Here is a 22,532-nt window from a genome sequence, read left to right on the forward strand (position 1 = left end):
CCAGTCCATCGCAGGGCAGACAGACAGACATACACATTCGCACCTAGGGGCAATTTAGCAGCTCCAGTTGGCCTGACAGCATGTCTTTGGACTGTGGGAGGAAACCAGAGAACACACACACGCAGACACGGGGAGAACAGGCAAACTCCACACAGAAAGGACCCTGGTCACCTGGCCAGGGAATCGAACCCAGACCATTCTTGCTGTGAGGCGACAGCGCTACCCACTGCACCACTGTGCCGCCCCGTTGTTTGGGTTACAATTTTTTTATATTTTAAAATAAAACAGTAAGTTATTTGAACAATTCCACCTTCTTGAGCCTCAATTTAGCAATATTGGTTTTAAATCTATCATATAGAATTACAATCACCACAGAAGAGCTCGTCCCCACAGTCATGTGTAAATATCATAAAGAAAACAAATGCCAAATAAATATTATAAAATACATAATGAAAGTTGTCCCCAGGAGTCGTGTCACTGGTGTTACTGCATAAAAAATCTCTTATTTTGAAATAAAAGTCACACTGATGACATCACTCGACTTCCTTTTCCCTGTTTTCTGAGGATCTATGAAGAAAAGCTCATGGTGAGTCCACTGTGTCTTTCAGTTATCAGAGATTTTCTCATTTAGCTCATGATTTCATATGAAGCTTTTAGCTGAAGTCACTGGTGTGACCGACTTTATTCTGAGGTAACTGTGAAAAAAATAGAATACAAATGGATTAAATTCCATATTTTAGTGGATTTTCCATGACTGACAACATGTGGTTTGATGTTCTGTAGCAGTTATTCTGTAAAATGCATTGTTCATTAAAATGTCTCTGGTGTTCCTTTATTATGTGGAACACCAATGAGGATCGGTAACACCAGTGACTCCTATGGACAGATAGAGAAGTGGACGTTTATGTAGAATGACCCAGTTGCATTCCGGCGCCTTAAGGTGGAACAGAAAAGCTAATTGAACGTGTTTGTGTGATTTCTGACGCTGTGTGTGGTGCTGTTCTTTGTAAACATGGACTAAGTTAGATGCTGATTACATGTTAGCTACATCGGCCTCGTAGCTCCAGAGCTAAAACTACAGAGGGAAACTCCAGACGCCAAACACCGACTGTGTTTGGGGTAAAAGGGAAACTGGAACAGGAACAATATTACACTGTTAAACAGTTTAAACACTGATTTTAACCGATTGTTATGATGTAAAGAGACTCTGTTCATTTATATTCAGGTTCATGTGTTTGTAATAAATGGCTTCCTATAATAATAATAATAATAATAATAATAATGTGTGGGATGAAAAGTGACCGATGTTAAAGTCTGTTAAAGAGACCAAACCCTACGCTTTCACTGTGTAGAGCTCCACTCATAACATCTGTGTGTTTAAGTGCAAAGAAGTCATCATGATGTTTTCTGACAGTTAAACAGGCTGTTTCTGTTACTGTGCCTTTAACAGTGTGTATGTAAATGAGCTCTGTTCTGATTGGCCACTCATTTAAAAAGCAGTCTGGGCTGAAACATAACTTCAGCGTGAATGGGAGGGGCTAAGCAGATGTAGGTTGAATGGGTGGGGTTAAACCGCTGTAGACTGAATGTTTTGGTTTTTATGACATCACAAAAACATGTTTAAAAGTTTGTTTAATTTTCATATGAACGGTACATTTTAAACCTTTAACAATGTTTACAAACTTCATCACACTCTCATTTCAGAAAAGGGAGGAAAATCCATTTTTTCTATGGTTTTGGCCCTTTAAAGGCGTAATGACTGAATTTATGATGACTAATGATTGTGATTTATGATGGATGTTATACATAAATAAATATTTATATGTGGCGCAAAATTGAATAAATCTGATTGTTTAATCTACAACAATAAAATGTTTGTATTAAGTCACTTCTGAGGACTCCATAAACCTCTCTTTGTGATTGGTTGTTAGCAAACACAAACATTACAGCATCCCTGTTAAATAAAATAAAAAAAAGTTAAAAATCTAAAACTAAATAGTCCACAACACATTTTTTTAGATTTTCCACAATTTTACCATCAGCAATACATATAAAAACACTGAATTACACAGAAATTTGGAAAATCGGTGGAGCTCCCCTTTAACAACAAGCAGCAGTTCTCCAAGCTGCCGCGAGGGGGCTCCAAATCACAACTCACCATCCGCAGCGTTAAAAACATGAACATGAGCGCGGATTGATTTCATATCTTCAAAATAAAAGCTGATCCATATTATAATGTTATTTTAATACTCATAATAAAATAAAGCAGAAGTTTATTTCAATCTGACCTCAAATTCAGCTGCAATTCAGATACAAGACTTTAAATTTATGCTTCAGAATTTGTATAATAAGTATTAATATAAATAATGTAATTATTATAATTCTAACGCTGCATCCAGATGGACTGTGATGCACTTGGTGGTGGTGGGGGGTGCTGGTGGTGGTGGTGGTGGTGGTGGTGGGGGGGGATGTGTGTATGTGACTGTGGGTGTGTCCTGTACAGTCAGAGATCACATGACCTCTAAGAGTCATTGCTGCAGCAGTATAAACAGGCTATAAGCACGCAGACTCCCCCTCTGCCTGTCTGTCTTTCTGTCTCTCTCTCATCCTCTCCTGCGGTGGTGACGCTGCTGTGGTTGGTGTTGGTGTCTCCGGCTCATGGCAGGTAGGAGAAAGAGAGGAAATGAACAGAATAAAAGGACAACAGAGGCTTTAAAAGCTGCAGGGTTAGCTCGGTTAGCTCGGCTAACAAGTTGGCCTCTGCTTCGCTTTCGAATTCTCCGTTCCACCTTAAATGGCGCAGCTGTTACATTGTAACTGCTACGCCATTTAAGGTGGAACGGAGAATTCGAAAGAGAAGCCAACTTCGCTCGCAGTGTAACTAATATTTGTTTCAGTAGACTCTTCCTGTTTATCAGCCATCTCTGAATGTTTACCGCAGCTTTTCTTCTGTAATTAAACCGTAATTATTCTCCAGCGCTTACTTTAAGGTACAGTTGCGGTACTGGATTCTGATTGGCTGAATCCGCACAACCGCTGAGTTCAGTATTAATGCGCCGACCCCCTGCGAAGGACTGATAAAGGGGAACTCCACCGATCTTCTAAAATTCCCTCCATAACTCAGTGTGTGAGATGTAATCAGAGTGATTCAGAGTGGTTTGGTGTGAAATGGTTCAGATGTCTTTACAGTGGTGGTGATAGGAACCAGGGGTCGCCATGACTACAACACAAATATAGACATTTTATTTACTATCCAGAACCACCAGTGAACCTACACGAGTCTTCTGAGTTTATATGGAATGTTGATGGAAAATAGTGGAAAATCTGAAATAGTAAGTTTTCTTTGGGGACTATTTTGCCTCACAGCGCCCTGCATGTATCCCTCCACCATGAGTGGAGTTTAAGTTCTCTAAACTATCATAAAACAGTGTCTCAGTCATCAGGCAGTGAATTCATAACCATTTCATGTAGGAACTTTCTGTGAGGGAGCTTTTAGAGGTGGACGTCTGGTTCCTATCACCACCACTGTGAACAGTTCTGACTGTGGAACAGAACGTTTCACACCAAACCACTCCAAACCACTCTGAACCGCTCTGTTCACATCTTAGCTACTTAATTATGTAGATATTTTGTAAAAATTGTCAGAAAAATGATTTTATTTCAGGTATGTCTGTTCCATTACTCCCCTCCCTTTCCTATGCCATAATAGTCGTAATAATAATAATTATTATTATAGTAATAATCATAGTAAGAAGTCACTGTAACACACAGCCTTAAGTGGATTGTTGCATTAGTGATCTATAATAATTGTGTATAATATTTCCATAGTGTTCTTATAGTAATCAATAATAGTTATGTGCTGTTCTGAAAACTACATTGTTATTAATGTGTATCTTTATCATAAAGGTGTATAAGTGACGTGTGTGGTGTGTGTGTGTGTGTGGTGTGTGTGTGGTGTGTGTGTGTGTGGTGTGTGTGTGTGTGTGTGTACTCAGACCAGGCCTTTGTCACTCTTGCCACCAATGATAACTACGCTAAAGGAGCCATGGTTCTGGCTCGGTCCCTGAGGAACCATGGCACGAGCCGCAAACTCGCTGCTCTGATCGGGCCGCATGTTTCAGAACCATCCAGGTAAGGGGAACAAGCCTGACCATCTTTAATAACCATAAAAATTATCTTAATAATCAGTACAGATCATAATAATCAATAATCTGTCATATCTGCTGGTGATCTTTAACCCAGCGTCAATACAGAATGAACTTCAGAGCCAGAGAGCAGCGGAATGAGGACCTTTCATTTGGTCATGTATGTAAACGGGTGTAGTGTAACCATGGGAACGACCATGGAAATTAGCATATCGTAACCGTGGAAACGAGTGTGAATTGACTCTGGGAATGGGTATAGTGTAACCATGGAAATGATTGTGGATTGGCCATGGTCAAGGATGTAACGTAACCATGGGAACTTAGCATAACTGTGAAAATTGGTATATTGTAGCCATGGAAATGGCTGTAGCATGACTTGGAAACAGTGCAGCGTAACCATGGGAACGGGTGCGTTTGAGAGAGATGTTTATCAGTCAGCCCACATAACGTTTCTATTTCCATCGTCTGGATTAAGAGAGCCTGACGAATGGCTCCAGGCCCGTCTCCCAGAGTCCAGCTGCTGGAGATGAGGTTCTCTGTTCTGCAGCTCTGTGATTCAGATGATCTGCTCTAGCTCTCCTCCTATTGGACAGACAGAGTTCAACATTAAGTTCTCTGACTAACTGAGTTGTGTTGTGTTGTAGAGCGGTGCTCCGTAAACTGTACGATGAGGTCCGGCTGGTGGACGTGATGGACAGTGGAGATAAAGCTCACCTGGCTCTGATGAAGCGTCCTGACCTTGGGGTCACCTTCACCAAACTGCACTGCTGGACCCTCACGCACTACAGCAAGTGTGTGTTCATGGATGCAGACGCGCTGGTGAGGAGAACAGCTACATTACACCTGTGGTTTAGCCCCACCCATTCAGTCTACAGCAGTTTAGCTCCACCATTCAGTCTACAGCAGTTTAGCTCCGCCCATTCAGCCTACAGCAGTTTAGCTCCACCATTCAGTCTACAGCAGTTTAGCTCCACCATTCAGCTACAGCAGTTTAGCTCCACCATTCAGCTACAGCAGTTTAGCTCCACCATTCAGCTACAGCAGTTTAGCTCCACCATTCAGCTACAGCAGTTTAGCTCCACCATTCAGTCTACAGCAGTTTAGCTCCACCATTCAGCTACAGCAGTTTAGCTCCACCATTCAGTCTACAGCAGTTTAGCTCCACCATTCAGCTACAGCAGTTTAGCCCCACCATTCAGTCTACAGCAGTTTAGCTCCACCATTCAGCTACAGCAGTTTAGCCCCACCATTCAGCTACAGCAGTTTAGCTCCACCATTCAGCTACAGCAGTTTAGCCCCACCATTCAGCTACAGCAGTTTAGCTCCACCATTCAGTCTACAGCAGTTTAGTCCCACCATTCAGTCTACAGCAGTTTAGCCCCACCATTCAGTCTACAGCAGTATTTGTGTGTTATGTTCTTTCCTGTTTTCAGGTTGTGTGTAATGTAGATGACCTGTTTGAGCGTGAAGAGTTGTCGGCGGCTCCTGACCCCGGGTGGCCCGACTGCTTTAACTCTGGCGTGTTTGTGTTCCGGCCGTCCGTCGAAACGTACGAAAAACTCCTGACGTTCTGCACAGAGAACGGCAGCTTCGATGGTGAGCAGCTCAGATTCATCACCACATTCGTGATTAGATGAAGATGAGTTGATGTGTCTTTTACTTCAAAACCAAACACGTTCTGTAAGATTCACATGATCCACTCAGTCATTCTGACAGACATCATATTATTGGTCAGTGTTATTTTGCTCCACCCACTGGTGCACAGTGATGTCATCAAAAATCAGATGTTTGAGAGGCGGGGCAAAAGTCGCTACATTTTGATGGACGATTGCAGAAAAACAAGAATTCAGTATTGTAATGAATTTGACATCATAATTCATGCTGAGGAAGAGGAATTCCATCGTTTTTTCAAAATTCCTCCATAACTCAGTGTGTGAGATGTAATCAGAGTGACTCAGAGTGGTTTGGTGTGAAATGGTTCAGATGTCTTTACAGTGGTGGTGATGGGAACCAGGGGTCGCCATGACTACAACACAAATATAGACATTTTATTTACTATCCAGAACCACCAGTGAACCTACACGAGTCTTCTGAGTTTATATGGAATGTTGATGATGGAAAATAGTGGAAAATCTGAAATAATAAGTTTTCTTTGGGGACTATTTTGCCCACAGCGCCCTGCATGTATCCCTCCACCATGAATGGAGTTTAAGTTCTCTAAACTATCATGAAACAGTGTCTCAGTCATCAGGCAGTGAATTCATAACCATTTACTGTAGTAACTTTCTGTGAGGGAGCTTTTAGAGGTGGACGTCTGGTTCCTATCACCACCACTGTGAACAGTTCTGACTCGGTAAGTTTATCTAGAACGGAGCGTTTCACACCAAACCGCTCTGAACGACTCTGATTTACATCTTAACCACTGAATTACACAGAACATTTTGGGAAGTGGGTGGAGTTCCTCTTTAAAGCTTCTCATTCACTCTAATCTCATTGACTTCAGTGCATTAAGTTTGCTAATCTTCTGAAGGCCTGGATTTCTGTCTGGACGCTTTTGTTTCTCAGACTCAGTGGAGTTAAATACGTCTCGATCTTTATCACTGAACACTCAGCAGAGGGGTTTGTTTTTTCGTGCCCCTGCTGACCTTTCCGAGTTATTTTAGTGGTGGATGTTGAACAGGATTAGACTGGTCACTCCTCCTCGTCCCTCTGGGGTTTATCTCCTCTCCGCTGTGTGGATCATTCATGAGAAGCCTAAATGCTCAGAGTCTCCTTTAAAAGATAACCGCTGGTTTTTAGGCAGCTGGGTGGCAAAGTCATTTCCTCTAAAGAGGAACCGACTTTGTTCGTCTAACACAGGAAGTGCAGAAGTTTGAGCAGAATTTGGCGAGAATATGGAGAGTGAACTGGCACCACAGCGCGGACCCTTAACTTAACATTAAACATGCTTTATTACCTGTTTATGATCTATGATGTGTTTAGGTTGTAACTCATTTAGACAGTCATTTCACCTTCAAACGTTTATTAAATCTGCTGCAAGTGTTTTAGTTCCTAGCCGGTGATCATCAATGCAGTTCCTGTTTGTTTTTGTGGTTTTTATCATAAACCTCATTTTATCACATTCACTCATTCACTGCATGTCAGAGATCAAACAGAGATGAAACGACGGCCAGTAAAAACTTCACTTTTTAGTCATAAAAGCTTAACTGTCAGTGGGAATTTTATTAATGATTTATAACTGATTCTTTATTAATTCTTTAACTGTGAAGACCAGTTTACAGACTGTAGGCTCTGATAGAACAGCACTGGCTGCCTAAGGTTTACTCTAGAACAGCACCGGCTGCCTAAGGTTTACTCTAGAACAGCACCGGCTGCCTAAGGTTTACTCTAGAACAGCACCAGCTGCCTAACTTTTACTCTAGAACAGCACCAGCTGCCTAAGGTTTACTCTAGAACAGCACCAGCTGCCTAAGGTTTACTCTAGAACAGCACCGGCTGCCTAAGTTTACTCTAGAACAGCACCGGCTGCCTAAGTTTACTCTAGAACAGCACCGGCTGCCTAAGTTTACTCTAGAACAGCACCGGCTGCCTAAGTTTTACTCTAGAACAGCACTAGCTGCCTAAGTTTTACTCTAGAACAGCACTGGCTGCCTAAGTTTACTCTAGAACAGCACCGGCTGCCTACGTTTTACTCTAGAACAGCACTAGCTGCCTAACTTTTACTCTAGAACAGCACTAGCTGCCCAAGGTTTACTCTAGAACAGCACCGGCTGCCTAAGTTTACTCTAGAACAGCACTAGCTGCCTAAGCTTTACTCTAGAACAGCACCGGCTGCCTAAGTTTTACTCTAGAACAGCACCGGCTGCCCTAAGGTTTACTCTAGAACTGCACTAGCTGCACCTTCAGCACTAGCTGCCTAACTTTTACTATAGAACAGCACCGGCTGCCTAAGCTTTACTCTAGAACTGCACTAGCTGCCCAAGTTTTACTCTAGAACAGCACCAGCTGCAGCGTCAGAGAACAGTTTAAAGAATCCGAGGCCCCAACCAAAGAAGTGGCCGAATAACGAGCCCTTTTTACGGTGAACTTGTGGGTGATGAGTCCAGCTGTCAACCACTGGAACTTCATAATTGCTCATGTGATGCTGGCGAAGACAAAACTGAAGCTGCGGGAGCGACTGGCGTTCGCTGGCCGCTGCGTGACGCTCTGTTCTTTTGCACATGTGGGTCAGTTTAGGAGCTGATCTGTTCAGACTGACGTCGCATACAGATCACATTTAGAAGATGATCTGAACAGCCAAACAAAAAACTCGGATTTGGTGAGAAAATCAGATTTGGGCCACTTTTACCTGCTGTGTGCTGTTTGAGTGGTTTCAGGAGGCTTCTGAGTGGGTCTGGGGGGTTATGTGTGGTTTTGGGGGGTTATGTGTGGTTCTGGGGGGGTTATGTGTGAGTTTAGGGGGGTTTTGTTGCAACTATACACCTAAAGCAAAGTCTGAAGGTCACGGCTGCTTCACTCCTGTTATCGCCCAGAGTGTATTGTGATGTATGGGGCACTAAAAAGATCAGGGTCAGAGGTCAGGGTCTGAGTTACAACACCCTCCTGCACTTGTGGCTAACGGCTGAGAACCAGCAGAGCTGTGGGAACATTTCTGCTCTGGTGGACGTCCACGTTTCCGCTGGTTTTGACCATGAGATGGTCCCTGTTGGCCCCCCTTATCTGAGCCTTATTTTTGGAGCAAACACTCCATCCAATCGGATCGACGGTCCTTCTAACCAGTGAATGCAGCTACTCTAAGGTCAAGCTGACACAGCTCGTATAATCTCCTTAGAAAAGCACTGACCAATAGAATGGGACACACATGATCCTAAGGTCTCCATGTCCAGTGTGGGCTAGAGGGGTATAAAGCCCCCCAGCACTGGGCTGTGGAGCAATAGAACCGTGTTCTCTGGAGTGATGGAGCTCCATCCAGTACCTTTGGGATGAGTTGGAGTGATCCAGAACTGACCATCCAGCATCAGTACCTGACCTCACTAATGCTCAATCAAATCCTTACAGCAATGTTCAACATCTAGAAGGTCTTCCCAGAAGAGTAGAGGCTGTTACTGCAGCACAGACTCACTATTAACACCATTTCAGAGGAAACTCAGGAGTCCACAGGCGCTGTGGGCTGTGGATCAGCACTAACCTCCACCTTCAGAAACACAAACACTGACCGACTCTCAGGACTCTCAGCTTCTTACAGGGTTATTGATGTAAGTGAAGCTGTTCAGATCTGACTGTTATGAAGCTGAAAGAACAGGACTGGGTTCCACAGGTTTGAGTGAGTTTGTATTTAAGTTTGTGTGTAAAGTCTTTATTAAACCTTTACTAACAATAAAACTGTCCTTTCACTAAATTCAGTTTCAAAACCCGTAGGGCTGCACCGATACCACCTTTTACCTTCAGTATCAGCCGATACCGATATGAACTCTGTCTAACTTAACTAGCTTAAGTCCTGAGATAGTCCTGATTTATACACTCATACTTTTAAATACTTTGGTTGTGTTCTGTTGTCACAATAAAAGTTCTCAGGTTTTGACATCTGAAAATGTCTGATGTTCTTTACATTGGAAATGTAAAGAACTTTACTTCTTCTACTTTTTTACTTGGAAAGAATTCTGGTTCCATTGACTTACATTAAAAGTAAAGTAGGTTTTTTCCTTCTTCTGTAAAGTTACCATTTTGGAAATACAAGGTTTTGTTCTGACAGCAGTGATATAGATATTAGTTAGCTATATATATATAATATAGTATTTAGCTATTTTTGCTGGGTGTCATATTGTTCAGTTTTGTTTACTATTTTGCATAATAGTGAAGATATTTCAAATTTGTTTTGGTTGTTGAAGATGGTTCTTGATAAAAAGTGAAGTGACATCCCAGAATAATATGACACTATTATAAAAGCAGATTTATGTTTGTATCAAAAATGGCTTTATTTCAAAATACAAAAATACATGCACTGCAGTTTTATTTAAACTGATATTTTGGCCGCGCTGTAGAATAATTACAGTAATGAATTAATGATTATCATTATTATTATTATTATTATTATTATTATTATAACCCCTGCAGTGGCGATATGTTGTGATGTGATGTGTTGTGTTGTTTTGTGTTGAGATGTGATGTATTGCGAATTGTTGTGATGTGATGTGATGCGTTGCGATGTGATGTGTTGCGATGTGATGTGTTGTGATGTGATGTGTTGCGATGTGATGTGTTGCGATGTGATGTGATGCGTTGCGATGTGATGTGTTGCGATGTGATGTGTTGTGATGTGATGTGTTGCGATGTGATGTGTTGCGATGTGATGTGTTGTGATGTGTTGCGATGTGTTGTGATGTGTTGCGATGTGATGTGTTGTGATGTGATGTGTTGCGATGTGATGTGTTGTGATGCGTTGCGATGTGTTGCAATGTGATGTGATGTGTTGCGATGTGATGTGTTGTGATGTGTTGCGATGTGATGTGTTGCGATGTGATGTGTTGTGATGTGTTGCGATGTGATGTGTTGTGATGTGTTGCGATGTGATGTGTTGTGATGCGTTGTGATGTGATGCGTTGCGATGTGTTGCGATGTGATGTGTTGCGATGTGTTGTGTTGTGATGTGTTGCGATGTGATGTGTTGTGATGCGTTGTGATGTGATGCGATGTGTCGTGATGTGTTGTGATGTGATGTGTTGTGATATGTTGTGATGTGTTGTGATGTGTTGAGATGTGTCGTGATGCGATGTGATGTGTTGTGATGTGATGCGATGTGTTGCGATGTGATGTGTTGCGATTTGTTGTGATGTGGTGTTGTGTTGCGATGTGTTGCGATGTGTTGTGATGTGATGTGTTGTGATGTGATGTGTTGCGTTGTGATGTGTTGCGATTTGTTGTGATGTGGTGTTGTGTTGCGATGTGTTGTGATGTGATGTGTTGTGATGTGTCGTGATGTGATGTGTTGCGATTTGTTGTGATGTGATGTGTTGTGATGTGTTGTGTTGTGTTGTGATGTGTTGTGATGTGTTGTGATGTGATGTGATGTGTTGCGATGTGTTGTGCAGGTGGGGATCAGGGGGTCCTGAACAGTTTCTTCAGCGACTGGGCCACAGCAGACATCTCCAAACACCTTCCCTTCATCTACAACCTCAGCAGCATCGCCATCTACACCTACCTCCCCGCCTTCAGACAGTGAGTACACGATCCAGTCCTTTCAGATCAGAGACACGGCTGGGTCTGCTCGTTAAGCTCCTCCTCCTTTAATAACGAGTTTAATCAGTGCTGTTATCACGTTTATTTTGATCTCGTTTCGCTCTGAATGTGTTTGCATGTCCGCTCAGAAACGTCCGCAGCGCATCAGCAGTAAAGGCGGCGCGGAGCTTCTTTAACACAGTGAGAGGAAACCTGACCCATTTTACCATCACTGGTGTTCTACAGTCTGATTGGCTGTGTTTGATTCTACTGTAAAACACTCAGCTATTACCAGATCACATTAACTGGATTCTCTATTACTGCACAGTATTAACTCACTGGAATCCACTGGAATCCACTAAAATCCACTGCGCTGTGAAATGGACTGCTATTCTGCTCACAGGAACCACAGAGTGACAGGTGAAGTTAGAACCCGGTTCTGCAAAAACTGAGGAACTGGCAACTAAATAGGCTAAAAGGTAGCTAACATAGGCTGAAATATACACTCAGCGGTTTGACTGGATAAAAATAAGCAGTTTAAACTTCATTAGAAGTATAATTCTGGATTTCTGGACAGGCAACCAAAAACTTGGACAATCAAGAGAAATCCAGAATGGGGGGCAAACTTAATTGTGTGGCACCGTTAGCTCAGTGCTAACACAGCACAGGAAAGTCACACTGAGATGCTAGCTGGAATTAGCACTCTCTTTGTTGTGCTAATTTGGTGAGATGGATCAATTATTATTGCAATTGTTGCCAATTATAACATTAAAATAAGTGTTTCATCATATTTTATGTTGTCGCTGTTTTATAAAATCATAAAATAAGCCTGTAAAGCGCGTATTTATGTAGTAAGGTGGGTTTTTTTGTCTCTTTTGTTTTGTTTTGTTTTGTTTTCGTAACAAAAAAATCCACAAGCAAAATGTTGCGTATCAACATGAGTGAAAATGAGTTTGCAAGATATTTTGGGCAATTTGATACAAAACATTTTGCTTGCAGATTTTATTTTTATTTGAAACTTTTGGGCACAAAATAATTCCAAACAAGGTGCTTTAATAAGTGTTAAAGTGCAGATAAAAAATAAAAAATAATTCAAATCGAAAGAAAAGTTGAAGAAGCTAAAAGCTCAGTGTACCTCCTGACGCCGTCACAGTGCAGGACCGTCTGTGTTGTTTTATTCTGAACTCCAGTCACTGGTCAGTGTGTCTGAGCAGGTCTGATGTAACCACTGAGCAGCAGTTAGAGGTGATGAGGTCACAGTCCTGTCTGTACTGCAGCGGTCGGTAACAGGAGCCGAGTTTGGGGGGTGGGGTGGGGTGGGGGGGCTCTTGTTCTTGGCTTTGACCCCTTGGCATGCAGACACCAGTTCCTTTAAATAGCAGCTTTATTCTGGGGTCCTTATACCGCCTGACTGCCGCTTCAGTCACGTCTGCACATGATCTGTTTTCCGTAGCGGTGGTCACTCCGTCCTGAGACCCTCGGTGAGGGTCTGTTTGTCTTCACTATACGCTGAATTTATGACTTACGGTTCCAGCAGCACCTGCCAGTGTTGGTTCTGTTCATATCCACACTGATCACAGAGCCCAGGTTGTTTAGTGAAGACTCTAAGATGGTTTTCCAACATTTTGGATGATGTTCGTTTTCTGCCACTTAGCTCTGTGACTCTGGGGGTCTGCTGTTGGAGTGGCACTGACGTTTTTAAATAAATAGTCCTAGTCCTGAGATCTGATTGGCTGAGCTGAGCTCTAAGCTGATGTGAAGTCCTCGATACACTCAGCTACGACCCACACAGAGACCGAATGCTGTATTACTGCGTGACTCACTAAACTCTGGTGGTGTTGATGTCCTGGTCTCTGACTGTTCGACTGAGTGCGCTGATGAAGTAGCTCTGTCTTCAAACCCTGTTGGAAATATTATCTGTACGATATGAGAGCAGACGAGTGCCACAGTCGTATTTACTCGAGTGAAGCTCAGTGTTTTTGAAGAGCCCTGAGTTTCTGAGTCAACAAAAAAAGCAGCAGCAGCCGCTGGTAGAATCTCATTAACCGCTGCTCTTTATGTTTGCAGTGACTCATAATGATCAGACTCTTTTTAGTGACACAAAAACAAAAGATAACAAAAATGTAATTATGTCCAGAACATCTGCTGTTTTTACCAGCCAAACTTGAGCACATAGTTATATATTTGACCTCCTAAGTCATAAGAACTTCAGAGGAGAACCTGAAGACGGTATAAGAATCTAGTTCTGTTTAAACTGAGGAGCTGAGAGCTTATTTTCTTACCTAGGCCTACAATAATCAGCTAGCTGAGCGGCTTAAAGGTGGCTGACTGGCTTAAAGGTGGCTGACCGGCTTAAAGATGGCTGACAGGCTAAAAGTTGGCTGATAGGCTTAGAGTTACTTGACAAGCTAAAAGACGGCTGACAGGCTTAAAGGTCACTGACAGGCTTAAAGGTCACTGACAGGCTTAAAGTTCACTGACAGGCTTAAAGTTCACTGACAGGCTTAAAGGTGCCTGACAGGCTTAAAAGGTCACTGACAGGCTTAAAGGTCGCTGATAAACTTAGGGGTGCCTCAAAGGCTTAAAGGTGCTTGACAGGCTTAAAGACGGATGACCACCTTAAAGGTGGCTGACAGGCTTAAAGACGGATGACCAGCTTAAAGGTGGCTGACAGGCTTAAAGACGGATGACCAGCTTAAAGGTGGCTGACAGGCTTAAAGGTGGCTGACAGGCTTAAAGGTGGCTGATAAGCTTAGGGGTGCCTGACAGGCTTAAAGGTGGCTGACAGGCTTAAAGGTGGCTGACAGGCTTAAAGGTGGCTGATAAACTTAGGGGTGCCTGACAGGCTTAAAGGTGCTTGACAGGCTTAAAGGTGCCTGACAGGCTATAAGATGGCTGACGGACTAAAAGACGGCTGACAGGCTTAAGAGTACCTGACAGGCTATAGGATAGCTAAGGATAGCTAACTGGCCGAAAAATAGCTAGCAGGCTAAATATCTCCCCCATTAAGATCACAGGCTTTGAACCAAAGTACTTTTATGATTGACTGTAAAAGAATAATACGAGCATGTAAACATATAACATTTATTAAATATATACAAGAATAAAGAGCGGCACTCGAACGTCTTACGTGCCTGAAATGTCTGCGTTTCAGTGCCTTAAATATGTAAAGTGCTGTGTAAGTTATGGAATCCTGGCTTCTTCAAACAGCTGGAAACAGTGTAACTGTGGATGTGTCTAAATCCCAGTGGCTGTTTGTGATTCTAGATGAGCCGGGAATTCACACAAAGGCGCTGATGTAAGTTAGCACTGTCGTTGCAGTGGTGATTTGGTGAGCAGAACCACTTATAGCAGTGTCAAACACAGAAATCTTCTCTTTATTTTATGATATGTTCGTTATTTTATGACCATAAAGTTGATGAAATGAGTGTAACAGACAGTGAATGCTCTTCTTCTCTTTCAGCAATGCGACCATAACATACTCTTAACTACGTTACCTGGATTATTATTATTAATATATGATGTATTAGAAACTGTACAGTGTATTCCTCACCTTTTGTGAATTATGTCTTTAGTTTCATATTCACTGAGTGGTGAATTGAAAATCACTCTCAGAATTTATAAGATGGACGTTTAACTGAAACGTCACAGCAAATTTAAACCCTGAAAACGTTTTAATTTCTCTGTAATGTTTGTCTGCCCTATATTAACCCCTCCCCCCTGCTGTCCTTCAGGTATGGCCACAACGCGAAGGTGGTCCACTTCCTGGGTAAAGTGAAGCCGTGGGATTACGTGTATGACCCCCGCAGCAGGTCACTGAAGGGTCAGACGGTGGACCCGGCCCTGCAGCCCAACTACCTGCTGCAGTGGTGGGAGTTATTCTCCTCGTCTGTGGCTCCGCTGATGAAGGAGGAGTACGGAGATCAGCCCTTCCACTCGGGACTGTCTGAGGTAGAGCTGCACTGAGCGCACACAGCACAGCAGCGACACTGAGGTGTTCAAAAACTCCAGCAGCACTGCTGTGTCTGATCCACTCGCACCAGCACAACACACACTAACACACCACCACCACGTCAGTGTTACTGCAGTGCTGAGAATGACCCACCACCCAAATAGTACCTGCTCTGTGAGGGTCCATGGGGGTCCTGACCACTGAAGAACAGGGTAAAAGGGGGCTAACAAAGTATCAGAGAAACAGATGGACTACAGTCTGTAACTGTAGAACTACAAAGTGCACCTATATAGTAAGTGGAGCTGATAAAATGGACAATGAGCGTAGAAACAAGGAGGTGGACTTGATGAAGTGGTCAGTGAGAGGGTGTATATATACACACGCAGTGAAAGCACACTGAAAATCTGCTGTTTGATTACAGCTGAGTAAAGGTTCTGCTCTCCTGTCGTTTCTCTCTGTAGAACGGTTTCCATGGTGGAGCGTCTCAGGCGGACAGTGGTCCTTCTCCTCCTCCCCCTCCTCCTCCTCCTCAGATGTCCTCTCAGGAGCGGAAGCAGAAGTGGGAGCAGGGTCAGGCTGATTACATGGGACTGGACGCTTTCTCGAACATCGAGAGGAAACTCGACTCCTTCCTGAAGTGAAGAACTCCAGAACGTGCCACCGTTAGTTTTATACCGGCTTCCATTAAAGCATGAAAACACACGGCTCTGCTGTTCCTCCGACCCGCGACCGAGTGGAGCTACAGCGCTTACTTTCTGTCTTTTCCGGTTTGTTGTTGATGTGGATCGTCTCCCGGCGAACAGATCTGAACCCCAGAATATTTTTCTACCTGTTTAGAACCGACTATGCAGCTCCCGCTCAGAGCCCTCACTGTGACCCGGCCGTCTGGACATCCTCACCGCGTTAATTAAGCCTCGTTCTGGATTAAATTAAATATATGGGTTTAATCTAGAACCAGGTTTAATGTGTGTCTGGAACTGCAGTCAGACTACAGCTCCATTCAGCAGTGTGTTCAAAAAAATTAATAATTTACTGAATTTACCATAAAGACCAACAGACACACCAGTTTACACACCATAAACAAAAACACCTACTTAAATTATTACACTTTAATTATGTGCATTAGGCTACTGACAGTGTGATCTGATAATACTAAGAATAGAGGCTATTAGTTAACTAATTATTATTGTTATTATTATTATTATTATTATTAAATAATGGGAGAAACCTTTTTATCCAGTTTTATCCGTCTCAGTCCTCCAAAACTCAAAACAGCTGTAAACACTGAAAACCCAGATTTCACTCCAACGTTAAAGAGTCCCTATCATAGAAAAGTTTAGCCCCGCCCATTCAGCTACAGCAGTTTAGCCCATTCAGCTACAGCAGTTTAGCCCCGCCCATTCAGCTACAGCAGTTTAGCCCCACCATTCAGTCTACAGCAGTTTAGCCCCACCATTCAGCTACAGCAGTTTAGCTCCACCATTCAGCTACAGCAGTTTAGCTCCACCATTCAGCTACAGCAGTTTAGCCCCACCATTCAGTCTACAGCAGTTTAGCTCCACCATTCAGTCTACAGCAGTTTAGCTCCACCATTCAGCTACAGCAGTTTAGCCCCACCATTCAGCTACAGCAGTTTAGCTCCACCATTCAGTCTACAGCAGTTTAGCTCCACCCATTCAGTCTACAGCAGTTTAGCCCCACCATTCAGTCTACAGCAGTTTAGCTCCACCATTCAGTCTACAGCAGTTTAGCTCCACCATTCAGCTACAGCAGTTTAGCCCCACCATTCAGCTACAGCAGTTTTGTTATAAGGAGTGTTTCAGCCTGGACTGCTTCTTGAATGAAGTTAAACACAGGGCAGCCAATCAGTTTGCAGCTCATTTACATACATCAGTCTTAAAGGCACAGTAACAAAAACAGCCTGTTTAATTCTATAAGATAAAGAGAGAGGTGCAGAAATTTCGCTGCTTTTATGTACATAAAACCACAGAGCCGTTCTAAGTGGACTAATAACCCTGAAGGAGAATGTAGACTATGGGCCCTTTAACTCCACTGAACTGCTCTGTCTTGTTTACACAGCTTTGCTTTCGTTTGTAAACTATAACAGCTTGTAAGCAGCGTCTCTCGGCCCTGATCCGCAGCAGAAACGGGGCAGTCGGTCAGAGAGCACGGCACTGAACCAAACCCCTCTGTCTTAACGTGATAAGGTTGTTAGCCCACTCACTCCTCTCTGCTTTATCAGCTGCCTTATCGCTGTGCTCTGTTTACAGTCTGCAGGTCTGATGTCTTCAAACAGATGCGGTTTAAAGAGCCTCCAGTTACTGTTCAACTCCCATCAGTGCTTATTACAGCAGATCAGCTCCAATCTTTAACCCTGAGGATCATCTGACCAGCTCAGCGTTCCTCTGCTCCTCCTCCCCTCCCTCCTTCTCTCCCTCTCTCTCATTACACATTCAGCCCAGCTTTCCTTCTACAGAGATTCTACAGCAGACCTTGTTTCATTAAAGAGCCCTGAAATCACTGAAATATTGATTGTTTGAAATAAGAGTTTCAAAAAGTTCCTAAATTCACTCTCTAGTTAGAACCTATATGTGGAAACTACCCTGCAAAAACAGCTTATTTTGACCTCATTTTGTTTGTGATGTCACAACAATTGACATATTTGCATATATCAGCCCACTGATATGTTTAGCCCCATCCCCCATTCAGCTACAGCAGTTTAGCTCCATCTACTCAGCCACCAGCAGTTTAGCTCCACCCATTCAGCCTTCTGCAGTTTAGCCCCACCCATACAGCAGTTTGGCTCCATCCATTCAGCCTACAGCAGTTTAGCCCCGCCCATTCTCGCTGCAGTTAAGGCTTTTTGAATTAACCAATCAGAACAGTGCTCACTTCCCTGGATCAGCCTGTTTAAGAGCCACACAAAAGTGGAGGGTACTGGCCCTTTAAGGCTCATGACTGTTTTTTTTCGTTATTTATATCTGATACATGGCGGCTGGTTTAGCTCCTCCCCCTGAAGCTGCTGTCAGTGATCTGGTGAGTGAGGGTCAGGAGAGCGTGAGCAGGTGAACGCAGAGCTGTTCAGTGCAGCGTCTGTTAAACTGAACGCTGATGGTCACTCCCCGTAGCTGAGATGAAGGAAAAGAGCAGAAATCACAGTTCACTCCCAGTAAAGCGAGTGGGGACCAGTTAGCATCCTCTCCTCCACACAGCGCTAATGGACCTGCTGGCTTTCGTGTAGCACACTTTTAGCACACTTTTAGGCCTTTAACCGGATAGTGTCTCAGTACTGTAATGATGTGTGTGTCAATCTGCCCTCAACACCTGCAACATCTGGAATAAAGAAAAGCAATACCACATCTGTTGTTCCTGCTGTGTAAAAGCTTTACTGAAACACCCACAGTCTCTCTCACATACAAAAACAGGAACTGTTAACGGAGAACACCACCCACTTCCACAAATTTCAGCATAATTAAGTGGTTAAGTTGTAAACAGTCATTCAGAGCGGTTTGGTGTGAAACGCTCTGTTCTAGATAAACTTACCGAGTCAGAACTGTTCACAGTGGTGGTGATAGGAACCAGACGTCCACCTCTAAAAGCTCCCTCACAGAAAGTTCCTACATGAAATGGTTATGAATTCACTGCCTGATGACTGAGACACTGTTTTATGATAGATTAGAGAACTTAAACTCCATTCATGGTGGAGGGATACATGCAGGGCGCTGTGAGGCAAAATAGTCCCCAAAGAAAACTTATTATTTCAGATTTTCCACTATTTTCCATCATCAACATTCCATATAAACTCAGAAGACTCGTGTAGGTTCACTGGTGGTTCTGGATAGTAAATAAAATGTCTATATCTGTGTTGTAGTCATGGCGACCCCTGGTTCCTATCACCACCACTGTAAAGACATCTGAACCGTTTCACACCAAACCACTCTGAGTCACTCTGTTTACATCTCACACACTGAGTTATGGGGGAATTTTGGAAAATGGATGGAGTTCCCCTGTAATACTACACTGATTTACGGTCCACAGTGTGTAGTTTAGACTGTGTTTGGAATGTGTGATGAACCTGCTGATAAACGTAAATAACAAAAGGAAACAAACAGAAAATCAACTAAACATAAACTATCACACATTAAAACAAACAGAAACAGTGACGTGGTGGTCCGCTCTCAGCACGGACCCTTCAAACAGCAGAGCGGTTAGATGTCCATGAGCGAGCGGATCTCCTCAATTCTCTCCCGCTTGCTCTCCTCAGCGTTCCTCGCTCCGAAAACCTTCTTCACCAGCTTCTTCTTCTTCTTCTGGATCTTCACCATGTTCTCCTCCACAGAGTCCTTCACCACAAACTGAAACAGCAGAACAAAGAACCACAACAACCTGAACACACTTTAAACCAAACACTGCAAATGCCATCACGTCACAGTAGCAGATTACATCAGTCAAATCAGTATCAGACGGATAATTACTGTAAATAAACGATCAGAATCAGACATACTGTACATAAACGAACAGCATCAGACAGATAATTACTGTAAATAAACGATCAGAAACAGACATACTGTACATAAACGATCAGCATCAGATGGATAATTACTGTAAATAAACGATCAGAAACAGACATACTGTACATAAACGATCAGCATCAGATGGATAATTACCATAAATAAACGAGCATGATTCAGACATACTGTACAAAAACGAACAGCATCAGACGGATAATTACCATAAATAAACGAGCATGATTCAGACAATTACTGTACATAAATGATCAGCATCAGAGAGATAATTACTGTACATAAACAATCAGCATCAGACAGATAATTACTGTACATAAACAATCAGCATCAGACAGATAATTACTGTAAATAAACAATCAACGTCAGATCGGATAATTACTGTAAATAAACGATCAGAAACGGACAGATAATTACTGTAAATAAACAATCAGCATCAGACGGATAATTACTGTAAATAAACAATCAGAAACAGATAATTACTGTAAATAAACAATCAGCATCAGACGGATAATTACTGTAAATAAACAATCAGCATCAGACGGATAATTACTGTAAATAAACGATCAGAAACAGATAATTACTGTAAATAAACAATCAGCATCAGACGGATAATTACTGTAAATAAACAATCAGCATCAGACGGATAATTACTGTAAATAAACAATCAGCATCAGACGGATAATTACTGTAAACAAGCAGAATCAGACATAATTACTGTGCATAAATGATCAGCGTCAGATGGACAGTTGCAGTAAATAAACGGTCAGACAGGCTTTTAGATGTGGCTGATAGTTCAGGCTGATGTGTGATGTGTTTATTGAACTCCAGTAGTTCAGTGATGTTGAGTTATGAAAATATCTGCATTTTATTCACTTCACTGCATTTATTATGGAAATGAATGTTATATTTCTCAGTGATGATTATGCAGATAAATTTACACCAAGTTTGTGTGTTTTTTTTGGTGGCACAATAAGGTTCGCTACTCACTCTGTTTTCTTTGGGTTTTTACTTGGTTTTCATGGTTTCCTCCATTTCATTTGGGATCTTTTTGAAAGACCGTTTATCCATGACAGAGCAATTCCATATGAAGAGAAAGAGAAACGGTCTGCTAATTATTAGTCATATTTAACATAAAATAAGGTCTCCATGTTGTAAAAAACAGGCCCCTAGCAGCACCACTGTGGCCTGCAGGCTGAAAGGCAGTGATGTACAGCGTAATGGGACACTGCCCCCCCCGTAAACCAATAAGAACACACTCTGTGGTGTTTTTCTCCTCCATATTAAACGCAGCAGTCAGAGGTGAGAGGGTCTCTCTCTCTCTCTCTCTCTCTCTCTCTCTCTCTCTCTCCCTCCCTCTCGCTCTCTCTCTCTCTCTCTCTCTCGCTCTCTCTCTCTCTCTCTCTCTCTCTCTCTGAGATGTCTCACCTTGGTGATGACCACGTCTCTGCTCTGTCCGAGTCTGTGACAGCGGTCAACACACTGGTCTTCTGCAGCAGGGTTCCACGCCTGCACATACAGAGAACCAGACACACTGAGAACGCGAGAGTGAGAGAGCAGAAGGTCACAAACTCAATCCATACATATCCACCATATCAAACAAGTCTTCACACACACACACACACACACACACACACACTCACACACACACACACTCACACACACACACACACACACACACACACACACACACACACACACACACACACTTCAGCGCCTTCACTATACATACTGTACTACAGAGAACACTATACTTACCATACAGTACTATACGTACTATACTATGCATACTATACTATACAGAGAACACTATACTTACTATACATACTACACTACACTATACATACTGTACTATATGTACTATACAATGCATACTACACTGTACATACAATACTGTATGTACTATACTATAAATACTACCCTACACGTAATTTACAATATGTACTACACTATACAAACTGTACTATCCTCACCATACTATACACGTTATACTTATTATACTATGCAGACTAGACATTCTGTACTATATGTACTATACTACACTATACAGAGAACACTATACTTACTATACATGCTACACTATACAAACAGTACTATACATACTATACAATACACACTACACTAATACATACTGCACTATACATACTACAATTTACATGCTACACTAATATTCTATACTTTATGTGCTCTAATATATATACGCTATAGTACACATACTACGTTACACATACTACACATATTACACTATACACTCTACAGTAATGAGCTGTTACTGTTCGTGTACTGTTTAATTGCTAGTATGCAGTTTTAGACTGAATGAACTGTGGATATTCAGCAGGCTAAGTGCTGCCACCTGATGTTGAAGCTGTGAATTACACCCCGATCTGAAACACTGCTACAGGTCACTCACCGGCTCCATGAGGAAGACTCGGGAGGCGGTGGTCAGGTTAAGTCCCACCCCTCCGGCTTTGAGTGACAGCAGCATTATAGTGGGGCTTCCTGGAGAAGTGTCCTGCAGCTCGCTCACGGCTTTCACCCGGGCTTTCTGACTCATAGAGCCGTCCAGCCTGGTGAAGGAGAACCCACAGTCCCTGCACAGAACCCCAACAGGAGGAGCTGCACTCACAATACCAAAACATATCTGGACTAGATCAGTAGAGCTCCAGTGGCATTTCACTGTGAGGGCTGTACAGGAGT

General features: G+C 42.7%; 2 protein-coding genes across 4 annotated transcripts in view; one reads left to right on the plus strand and one right to left on the minus strand.

The window, feature by feature from the left end:
• Positions 1-2,531: 2,531 nt before the first annotated feature.
• Positions 2,532-16,014, plus strand: gyg1a (glycogenin 1a). Its single transcript, XM_036565438.1, has 7 exons — positions 2,532-2,665; positions 3,996-4,131; positions 4,790-4,964; positions 5,579-5,741; positions 11,234-11,360; positions 15,095-15,311; positions 15,774-16,014. Exons 1-7 carry the CDS (start codon positions 2,659-2,661, stop codon positions 15,951-15,953), a joined length of 1,005 nt encoding a protein of 334 aa, XP_036421331.1. The 5' UTR covers positions 2,532-2,658; the 3' UTR covers positions 15,954-16,014.
• A 3,203-nt stretch (positions 16,015-19,217) lies between these two features.
• The window catches only part of hltf (helicase-like transcription factor), a 25,070-nt gene continuing 21,755 nt past the window's right edge, over positions 19,218-22,532 (minus strand). For all 3 annotated transcript variants that reach the window (XM_036565440.1, XM_036565439.1, XM_036565441.1), the window contains exons 23-25: positions 22,246-22,426; positions 21,264-21,344; positions 19,218-19,667 (exon numbers count right to left, since the gene is read on the minus strand). In XM_036565440.1, the coding sequence (XP_036421333.1) occupies positions 19,521-19,667; positions 21,264-21,344; positions 22,246-22,426 (409 nt within the window). In that variant the 3' untranslated portion in view covers positions 19,218-19,520. The remainder of the gene's footprint in view (positions 19,668-21,263; positions 21,345-22,245; positions 22,427-22,532) is intronic.

Source organism: Colossoma macropomum, unplaced genomic scaffold, assembly GCF_904425465.1.
Source record: "Colossoma macropomum unplaced genomic scaffold, Colossoma_macropomum, whole genome shotgun sequence".
NCBI classification, from domain to species: Eukaryota; Metazoa; Chordata; class Actinopteri; order Characiformes; family Serrasalmidae; genus Colossoma; species Colossoma macropomum.